We start from the raw sequence: 11,009 nt of genomic DNA on the forward strand, positions 1-11,009 counted from the left end.
TACTGTAATATTGGGTTATTGTTAGTAAGGAACTAAATTGTCCAGTAAAGTCCTATAAAAGCCCAGGACAGTAGGAAACTCTATCATCAAATAACAAATTAAACTATATAAATACAGTAAAAATAAAAAGTAAAATAAAATGGGAGAGGGGCAAGGTATGCTTTTATTGTGGTAGGACACTGCCTTCCTGTGGGTAAAAGGGCTCAAAGAGAGAGTCCAGTCACGAATGGCCACTCATAATCTGGACAGCTCTTCTCTATAGTGAATTCATATCTCTCACTCAGTTATATTTACTATTCTGTGCTATTTCAGCTCATGGCTACACATTTATATTTCCTCACCACATGGCCATACTGAAGAATACTTTCCACCAGATTCTTACACATCACTTCCAGGGTTTGTTTATGATTAAAATAAATAATAGTTTTAATTCATTATTTTTGATGCATTAACATCTACACAGCACTTTAATAATGTCAGATGGAGCAAAGTTTGCTTCATACATTGTTAAATCTATTACACTGTCATATTTTACAAGAATAACTACAATATTTTCTTCTGAAATGTAGTTTAGTGGAAATATTCAAGTTTATTCACTAAAGTTGTACTTTAGTGAATGTACTTAGTTGCTTTCCATCACTGATTAGGTCTGTATGAACACAGAGGGGTGGTTCTCTGCCTCGGGGATGGGACCCCAGGTTGCAATATTGTTAACAAGATAGGAGATGAGAAAAAAAAGCTTATTACAGTATCTCTGCAACAAAATGTGTCATTTTTCTTTTTCCTCTAATCTTTGCTATTTATGTAAGATACTACAAAGCCTCTTAAAACCATTCAAATGAGACAAGCTGTATGTGGAAAACTTAATGAAGTAGACAGGCATGAAGGGAACAAGGTGAATTAGTTGCACCAAATACAAAGTGAAATCTTTAGAGAATATCTTTACTCACTCCTGAGAGCTGCACCTGTCTCTGTGTGAGGAGGTACTCCGTGTTTTCCCTCTCTTCTCCCTCCTCTTCCTCATCTCTCTTCTCGCCTGACTGGAATCCCTGCCACTCTCGCTGCTTTCTGCATGGCCACTGGACAGGCGAACTACACACACATTACAGATAAATTTATTTAAAACAAACAAGGCTACACATGTTGTATAGATATACACACTGACATGAAATAAGTGCTTGTTTTCTGTTAAATTTCATTTTCCCACCTGGTTTAATGTCCAGCTCCTGGGATAAATGGCTACTCCTGCTTCCACTGCCTCTCTCTCTCTTTGAGCTAGGTGCTCTGCTTGTCTCAGCCTCCACCCCCCTCTCATTAGGAGGCTGCTCTGTGTAGAGCTGACCCAACAGAGCCCCAGAGCCTGAGGGGATCCCAGCAGCACCTGTAGGCCAGGACCAGGGGTAGTCAGGCTGAGGGGAAGCCCAGCCTGGTGGATCCTGTCTGGGCCAGGGATGATGATGATGATGATGATGACTAGATAAAGACGCGAGGTGTTGGAGCTGGAATTGATGAGGATGTGGGAAGATGGCGGGCGGTGGGAGATAGGATGGAGGGGCATGAGAGGAACCTTGGGGTTGACAGGGCACTCTGATAGGAAACCTAGCTGTCTGGGATTGAGTGTGGGTGAGCCAGGAAGACTGTACGTAGGGGAGATGAGAGGAGACATCTTGGTTGTAGTCTGAGTGGCTGCTTTGGTTGTTGTTGTTCTCTTGAGATGCAGAAACTTTCTGTGTCTTTTTGGCAAGGCCTACAAACAGAGGTACACGCTGAATGTGAGAGTACAGAGTACAGAAGACCTGTTGTGTGATGCTATAAATAAAATTTAAGAATAAATGTGACAATATAATTTCTTAAAGTGAGTGAGGAAGAGAAAAAACCTTGCGAAAGTAAAGGTCGATCTGTCGTTTGTTCTTGTTCTGTATTCTTTAGACATGACCTCAGATACTCCTCCATCCTCTGTTGAAGAAACAGCCTTTTTCACACTGATCCAGTTTCATAAATGTCTCAAAATGCCTCACATTCGAATGGCTTGCTGAATTAAAGGAAAGCCGCTACACACCTTCCTCTGAGCAGCCTGGGTTTTCTCCTTGAGTTGCTGCTGCCAGCGGGGGGCGCTCTCTTCCAGATACCTCTCATACTCCATCTGCAGGGGTCAAAGGTCAAGACAAACGTTGAGCACAAGGGCTTCCCCGATGCAGGAATGAAATACAAGTGTGACTGTTTTTTACAATCAACACAGAAGCCAGGGTTCTTTTCCTGAGCTACTTCCTAAATTTTTCTTCGCGTGTGTGTGTGTGTACCCGGATCATTTTCATGGCAGCATTGTGGGCCAACATCTCTCTCAGTGTGTCCTGGGCTTTTTCGAACTGCTGCAGGAGCTGCCTGTTGTGCTGCTGGGCTGTAAGCTCTCTCTCCTTCAGCTCCTGCCAGCGCTGCTGCAGGTGCATCATTCTGCTGCAGGAAACACACACAGAGTCTGAGATGACGAACACTGAATGAACCGATTTACACAATGAACAGATTAATTGATGATGAAAATATTCTTTAGTTGCCCGCATACAGCCTGGATTTTTGACAGAGGTGGTGAACAGCTGGTTATCCTGACATGAACTCTGCAGTATGTGTTCTCCTCCACATCCCAATTCATAGACAATGATGCATAATGCAAACATCTTGTTGCGTTTTTGTCTGTGCACTTACAGATGTTGGTGACTCTGAAGAGTTGAAAAGTCAGTTTGCAACAGCAATGGCCTGTGGACACTGTAAGAGGAGACATAGTAAAGCATGCCACACACACACACTTCTCCACTCTCACACACCACCCAGAGTTTACACCACTAAACTTTAAAGTTTCCAAATAAAAATTCAATAAGCTTTACCAAAGCTACATAATGATCTCCCTCTTGAGTACCACCCTGTTCAAATCCCTGCAGAAGTCAAATTGTATTATGGTCATTTTAGTCAGGAATGGTAATCATTGTGTTTGCTGAATGCATTTTGAAAAAAAAAGTCCAACATGATCACCACTCCCTGACTCCAGGGCAGCATCCAAGAATCTTACCTATTCTTTAGACTGTGCTCTCTTTGTTTTGTGAAAGTGTTTCTTTCAATGCCGGTCAGATGTCCAAGAGACAGTAAATTCTCCTTCGGTGCAGCCATGACTGCAGGCTTTCAATGGATGCAGAGATTATCAAGGATTAAGGTCTGCGCTTTGAGGGGGAGGGACCAGCGACATGCTGCCAAATCCACACATGGGCATGGTAATGGGGTTAAACAGTAGTGTGAGCTTTTTTTTTTAAGGCCACACAGGTAACCAAATTATTGAAACATCCAGGTTGGTTTAGGTAAAAGTATGTAAATGTAATCAGAAAAAATGACTTAATCTATTAGAAGTAAAAGTACTCAATGCAGAAAACCCTGTGTGACTGTTGTACTATTATATATATCATTATATTATTATTCTTGATGCATTAATGTGTAAGCAGCATTTTATTGTTCTAGCTTCTTGAAGTGACGCAATTACCAGAGCCCAAAGTGACAACTTCACAATGCCAACCAAGGTTCAAGGTTCAAGCTTTTATTGTTGTCACGTGTAAACGGAATATCATTTCTTGTGGACTATTTGTCTTTTGTACAGCCTGCTAGAGGAGGTCTTGATACTTCAGTAACACTGGCTGGATGCTAAGGAGAGGCTGGGGTCATTCACAATGCTGATGGCCTTGTTGGTGAACCATGTTGACCTAACCCTGACCTAACCTAACCCTAAACAAAACTCCAAACTTATTGAATTATTGAATTAAAAGCATTATTATTAACCAGCAAATACTCACATTTAAAAAGATGAAACCATGAAATATTATCAAGAGTTCTGTCAGCTCACTAATTGATTAATCAATTACTCTTTTCAGCTCTATGTATATATACTCTTGGTTATTCTTATTCATAACAAAGTCTTTCAAGTATTTTACAGACTCTTCATTTGTTTTGTATGTAGAAAATCTTTATTTGTGAAGTCATTAAAGCTGGCAAATAAATGTAGTGGAGTAAAAGTACAAAATGACAGAAAATGGAAATACTGAAGTAAAGTACCTCAGTAGCTAGCTGGTGCCTAAGTACCTAAAAATTGTACCCAAGTATGGTACTTCAGTAAATGTGGTTAGTAACTTTTCACCACTGTCCATATTACGTTTTGAACATTGTTTTGAAAAGGGTACAAGATTAACGGCATTTTTCTAGCGGAACCATAGTATCATGTAGCATTACGGATATGTTTTTGTGTGACGCTTGCAAGCAGAAACTTGATTCCGTCCATTGACAGATCGTGGTAAAGAGAGGGTTTTTACAGATTACCGGCGTCACATTTCACCTCTTACATTACGTTAAGTTGTACCCGAAGTTTTTCTTGGTATTGTTAATACCGTGCGGTTGGTTTAACCTCAGTCAGAAAGCTAATGGTGTGGTTATACGGCTAACAAAGCTAACCAACGGTTATTTGGCGGTGCGTCTTTGAAATCAGTCCTTCCCATAACCACACCACTGGGTTTCCAGCTGTGGTTCAGACATCGCGCAGAGGAGGACACGCAGGAAACATGACGAGTTTTGCCAGTAAAACGTTTTGCAGGGTCGAGAGGGTGTGTCGCCACCTCCCCGTTGCCCTCAACACTTTCCTGGTCTTCTCCATCACCGGGGAGGTGAGCTACTTGGTCCTGGTCGAGGCTCCGCTTGAGGCGGACCAGAAGAAGACGGAGTGGTCCGCCTGGTGGAAGGTCGTGCACCTGCTGGCCCAGTACTTTATGCTGGGAAACATCTGCTGGAACGCCCTGCTCTTCGTTAAAACCAGCCCCAGCATCAAGGGGGTGTTCCTGGGAGGAGAGGGGGTGGGTCAGGGATGGAGGTAAGGAAGGAGCCGCTGTGGGGGTTGTTATAGACAAGAAAATGAATGGATTTTAATTACAATTTAGCAGTAGTGAATACACAGTACACTATATGACCAAAAGTATGTGGACACCCTTATCTACACACTTCTGTGCTCTTTTGGTCAGGGGCAGCCTCCTTAGTTCCAATCGAGGATTTTTTGTTTGACATCCAGTTCTTACTTTGAAATATAACATCAGTCCTGTAAATCAGTAAAAAAAAAAAGAGAGATGCAGCATATATCAGTAGGGACTTCCCATTTCCATCCAACCCCATGGAAACTAGAAGGGTTCACCAAAATACAAAGTCCCTGCCATAGAAATAAAGCAAAAAGACACAATACAATTTTGAGAGACCATACAAAGCAAAACTCCAACATGGAAATCTGCATCATCACTTTGCTTCCACCTCTTTGCTTTCACCTCATTCTTTTATTTAAACAACATAAAAGAGATATACTGTACATGCCCCAGTTGAGGAAATGTTGTTCTGTCTGTCAACTTTTCTACCAATTCCTAAGAAAAATTTGCCATCCAGTCATTATTGCTGTGTGGGTCAAATCCTTCATGATTGCAGAAAAGCAGAGTAACCACAGCAAAGAAACGTCTCTGCTTTTTCACAAATGTAAAGATTTTTTCCAATTTCACCTGTGAAATGTTGCTTTTGTCATATTTGACAATAGATATTTTGTCTTTTTCCTTACACAGGTACTGTTATACATGTGAGACACACACTCCTCCTCGCTGCTCCCACTGCTATGACTGCAAAGTGTGCGTGCTGCGGCGGGATCACCACTGTGTCTTTTTTGGCCAGTGTGTGGGCTTCCGTAACTACCGCTACTTCCTGAGCTGCTTGTTGTTCATGTGGTCTGGGCTCCTCTACGCCACGCTGATGAACGCAGAGGTCTTCATCGTCATACTGAAGGAGGGGGTGACTGTGCACAGCGTCCTGCTGCTGCTCATACCCTGGATCATGCTTGTTTCAGGTAGAATCTGGTGTCTCATCTGTTGGTTGTCCCATTTTGTATCTATTCTTCATAGCTGTGGTTGCACACTATATCACCAACATCTTCAAATGTCTTGTTTTGTCTGACAAGTCCAAAATATTATATTTACAGTTATATAAAATAGAGAAAAGCCGTAAATTCTCACACCAGAGAAACTGGAGGAGGCAAATGTCTCAAAATGTCTCAATTAATCAATTACCAAAACAGTTGCCAATTAATTAATTAATTAATTAATTAATTCAGCCCTAGTTTTTTGCCCTAATGCAGCAGAGGGGTTTTAAATAAGAAGTACTGGAGGGCACAGGAGAAACGTGACCCTTATATTTGCACCTCTAAGACTGACTTATTTTTAAATAATTTCAGTTGTTCTGAAACTATTTGTTTTAAACAAGCCATCACATACACAAATATACTACATAATAGCAAACATGCCCTTCCCTCATGCTGTGTACTTTATTGTTTTTTGTCTGCTCTATTTTTATCTGCCAGAATTCACTTGAGAGAAAGCTCCGTTCATGACGTCCCATTAATCCACTGCATTGTTTCACGGGGATCAGTAGTTGAATTCACAAATACATGTGGATGACTCTTGACACAAAAAATGGCACTTATTATCAGGGCTATTGTAGTGTTGTATTTGATTTAATAAACACTGAAGGTTATTGTCCAAGAAACTCTTTCAGTATTAATGCAAAAGGAATACTATCTTTATGCTTCTTGTGCATCGGTTCAGTTGTTCGAGATGAGGTGCAATCCACAAATCTAGCTGGAGTGTTATGACTGACTGTGTCCCTTCTCTGTGTCCTAGGCCAGGTCTCGGCCCGTGCCTTTGCCTTTGCCTTCATTGCTGACACATGTGTGGTGGGCTTCCTGCTGGTGTCAGCCTTCTTCTTCTTCCATCTCTTCCTGATGTTTCGGGGACAGACCACAAGGGAGTGGTACTCATCCCGCCGACCCTACAGCCTGGGACTCCTGGGCAACATGCGTCACACCCTGGGCCTTCGTTGGTACCTCTGCTGGCTTTGCCCGCTCATCCCATCACCTCTACCTGGAGATGGGATAAGCTTTCAGGTTACAGGATCACTGGAACCTGCCCGGTAACAGCTTAAAAGTCTGAATATTAACAGGCTGTGTCTTTACTTTATTGGTGATAGTTAATGTTATCGGGGAGCAGCAGCAGGGAATATCACCTCAGTTCGAGGGGAGATAGCTTGGGATGGGAAGAAGCTAGAACGGTGTGTGGTTGTTAAAGGTGTTACTGGGTATAACTGTCTACCAGTATCTTCTCCTCATCCTTTACCTGTGCTGAGACAAAGAAATTGTGGGCCTACTTTGGAAGGTACATTGTCCTTGACCTAAAGGTAATCTGTACACTCATTGAGGCTGGCCTCATAATATTACCACAGAAATGAGCAGTGGTTCTTTGGGTTTTAGCACTAAAATATGTATGTAAACAACACTGAAATGAGAATGTATTCTATAGATAATGAAAAGTTTTAAATCCTCATTAACAGGATGGAGGAACAACTCGTAATTACTGATTATGACTCCTGGGTAGTCATCCTCTTGGAATCAATGACTTCTTAACTGGGAGTCTTTCTTATACAGATAAACTGCCTAAATCTGAAGGTCGAACAAACTTGGCTTGCACTGTTCCTGAATAAACCATAGGTTTATAAAATACACCATTATTAGCTTCCTATCTGCTTTTGTGTGTTTGCTGCAATGAACATGATGTGCGTATACCTTCGACTCCTGAGATGAGATTATTACACAGAACTTTGTCCCACATGGGACAATGAGAAAAATTACAGTTAATGTCTTAACATCTACAAGACAGCATATGTGTTAGAGAACAATCAACACAAATTGTACATCTAGTGTTGCAGTTTACAGACTAATGTAAGGTCATTTAGTGAATGCAGTATTTAAAATCTACTTATGGACACTGTTCACATTCTGGCCAGTCAGGTACTATTACAAACAAAATTTACAGTGTAACAAGATGGCGTCAATCAAACTGTGACTTCAGAATTCCACTGGTAATTAAATTTAATGAAAAAGCAATATGTTTTTCCAAAAGATTGATAGTCAATTCTTTTTTGTTTTCTGATGTGTTCCTGGCGCTCTTTCACCTGACTGTTTTTGAGTATATTTTATTTAATCACTCTTCTGGTGTGAACACACTACATACTGAAAAACCTGTAAGTAGTATGGATTAGGAACTAGATGAACATGTTTTACAGCACTTGATGCCAGCATCTTAACTTTTGTTGCCTCATTACAACACCCTCCAGCCTCACACCCACCCCTCTCACCACAGGTGCACTTACTTACCAAAAACTATTATTTGTCAGTATTGTTAGTTGTTTCGCCAAATATGTACGTCTGCTTAATTTCTTTTTTCCTGCCTTTTCATATGGCTCACACCATTTGAATTTCTTTTTGCCATTTGAGAGTGATGAAATTAATTGTGTCGAGGGATGTGCAGAACTATTTAAAAATGTTTCATTATTTTGTACTCTGAAAATGTATGTGGTGTAAGTTTTGTTATAATAATTAAATTTGAGTTTGAAAACTTTCAAAATTGCTGCTATTGAAATTATTTTAATGTATGCTTGAGTGTAAGAAGAGTCAAATGTACTCATTCACATTCCTTTTGATTTAATTCTAAGGGATGATGTTGTTAAAATATTAGAAATGTGATTACAACTAATAGGCTATAGCAAGAACCATTTTAGACCCATCTTCATGACCCTCTTGAACAGGGACATTTTGGACTTTTGTTCCATGTCTGACATAATCACAACCAGCTGTTCATTTCTAAATCATAACGACCAAGTCCATAGCAACCTGTTAACCCAGGTCACCTGTGCTTGGTGTGGCAGCTAGACCTACAATTTAGCTGTGGTAACTTTATTAGCTTGAATTTACTTGCTGGTAAGGCATTTTGTTGTCCATTTATGGCGGCACCGCAGTTTCAGCATTGGGCTTTGTTGGTTTTTTAGTAAATGCGGAAATCAAAATGTCCAGGGTTCGGTTTCGTTGCGTAAAGTTAGCTAACTGAAAAACGTTAGCTGTTAATGGTAACATTAGCTTATAGCCAAGTTAGGTGAAGACATGGAATAATGGTGTCGGTTAAAAGGTCTTGAAAAAGACCGACTTTATTTTCTCCAAAACTCCAAAAAGTTATTGTGTCTAAGACACATGTGAAATGTGAACTTATCTAATGTTTACCTTAGTTCTTTAAAAACAAAAAAAGTGTAACCTAGCTAGCTAACCTAAGTTCTCTAACCTTTGCTATCTTTAGCGACAAAAACGGCATAAAATTCAACGTTACCAACATTTAAAATACGTTTTTTTTCTGTGTTTATCGGCTATAACGTTAGTCACACCACACTGGCTGGTTTTCAAAGATGTAGATTTTTCAGAAAAGGGCGGTTATCAAAGTTACTGTGACTAATTTTTCATTGTAAATCATAAATCTCATTCCAGGGTATCTGCAGGTCTAAAAAAGTCTTTAAAAAAATTATTGCTGCCATATGCTGTAATGTCACTTATAAAATGTCATTGCAGCAACAACAACAAAAGAAAAAATAACAAATCTGTCTGGAAAAGACTTTATGCCATGTAGAATTAATATGTGGAACTTAAAAATAAGTTTTTTGAATTTAATTGAAATTGATCCATCTACCCATTGCATGTTGCGTTGTATGCTTATCTGAATACAGTAAAAAATAATTTTGCAAATATTGCAGGTATTGTTGCTTTATGTAGAGTGTTTTAATAATTTATGCACATTGTACCAGGTAGATAAACTGACTTTGGAATATGTTTAGATTAGAAGATATGGGGAATATCTCCTAAAAGCTGTGTATCACTCCTAATAGGGGTTTGGTTGTTTATATGTTGTTCACAAGCAGGAGGAAGGAGGAGTAAACAAGCAGGATGTTTGTCACAGAGGAAAATATGTGAGTGAATTTTATTGAACAAATCCACACAAAAAAACTGTTTGGATGAGTGATGTAGTGGCAAATATATGAAGATTTGTTTCTGTTGTGTGTGTGTGTGTGTGTGTGTGTGTGTATGTATGTGTGTGTGTGTGTGTGTGTAGGACAATGAAGGAGATGCTTGAGAAAATAGCTGAGCTGGATTACAGTCAAAGCCAGCTGAAGGAACTTAACACTGAGATGAGGCACTGGCTGGATGTTGCAGATGAGGATATGGCAGCGCTGCGCTCAGAGAACGTCACCCTCCGAAAACAAGTGAAAACGTAACTAGTCACACATTATCATCTCCACTCATTAGCAGAAAGGTCCCTGTATTGTCACTGCAATCATCTTTTACTGTGTTCATCATCGATAATTCTATTTGAGCCCCTTGCTGCCCTCAACATAGCCAGTGTTTTTTTTTTTCTCATGCATCTTGTTGGCATTCAGGCCAGGTCCCCATCCTTGGACTTGCAGACCACAGCTATGTATTTGATTCTGGATCAGAATTTGATAAACACATCCACTATATCATTAGCTTTAGAGGTTTTTATCTTTACCTAATTATAACCACAGAATCGTTCCTGTTTTGTATTTATGTTTTTGTAATTTTTCAGCACTGTTTCAATTTTGTAGTGCTTTTGAAGCAGTGTCGTAACACTTAGGTGGAAAAACTGTCAGGGGCTTTTCTTTGTGTGTCTGCAGCCTGGAGAAGATTGTCAGTGAAGCACAGCAGATTGAAGCAGAGCCAAGCAGGTCCCTCCTAACAGATGACCTTGATGTCAAGAGATGTAGTGACAGAAAGATTCAGAAATTGGTGAGTAACCAGAATTGTTATTGTATTACAGTAGAACTTCTGTTTTTAAAAATGTATTTAGACTTAATAAAAGCTTAAATGTGTGGGTGATGTGGCAGTTATAGTTGATTTCACTCAGCTATAACAGTGAGTTCAGTTCATAAAATTATATCACTTGAACTAACCTGCCATACACTTGAGCGAAAGCAAAATCCTTGATGATATTTAGTTTTACATTGCATTAACAATTTGCCCGGCTGTGTTTCTAGTGGGTAATTTTTGCCTCACAGACACCTAGAGCTGT

The 11,009-nt window shown here is 40.0% G+C and overlaps 1 protein-coding gene across 1 annotated transcript; it reads left to right on the plus strand.

The window, feature by feature from the left end:
- Window positions 1-4,291: 4,291 nt before the first annotated feature.
- Window positions 4,292-8,484, plus strand: zdhhc24 (zinc finger DHHC-type containing 24). The gene is made up of 3 exons (XM_022760230.1): window positions 4,292-4,894; window positions 5,622-5,899; window positions 6,729-8,484. The coding sequence occupies exons 1-3, from the start codon at window positions 4,590-4,592 to the stop codon at window positions 7,019-7,021; spliced, it is 876 nt and encodes a 291-aa protein (XP_022615951.1). The 5' UTR covers window positions 4,292-4,589; the 3' UTR covers window positions 7,022-8,484.
- Window positions 8,485-11,009: the final 2,525 nt, after the last annotated feature.

The sequence above is a fragment of the Seriola dumerili genome, unplaced genomic scaffold (assembly GCF_002260705.1).
Source record: "Seriola dumerili isolate Sdu_G_001 unplaced genomic scaffold, Sdu_1.0 BDQW01000331.1, whole genome shotgun sequence".
Taxonomy (NCBI): domain Eukaryota; kingdom Metazoa; phylum Chordata; class Actinopteri; order Carangiformes; family Carangidae; genus Seriola; species Seriola dumerili.

Excerpts from the sequence above, each read along its gene's own strand:
- zdhhc24 (XM_022760230.1), top strand. The coding sequence starts at position 4,590 with ATGACGAGTTTTGCCAGTAAAACGTTTTGCAGGGTCGAGAGGGTGTGT. Across the intron at positions 4,895-5,621 it reads GGGGTGGGTCAGGGATGGAG|GTACTGTTATACATGTGAGA; the intron begins GTAAGGAAGGAG and ends TTCCTTACACAG. Across the intron at positions 5,900-6,728 it reads CTGGATCATGCTTGTTTCAG|GCCAGGTCTCGGCCCGTGCC; the intron begins GTAGAATCTGGT and ends TCTGTGTCCTAG.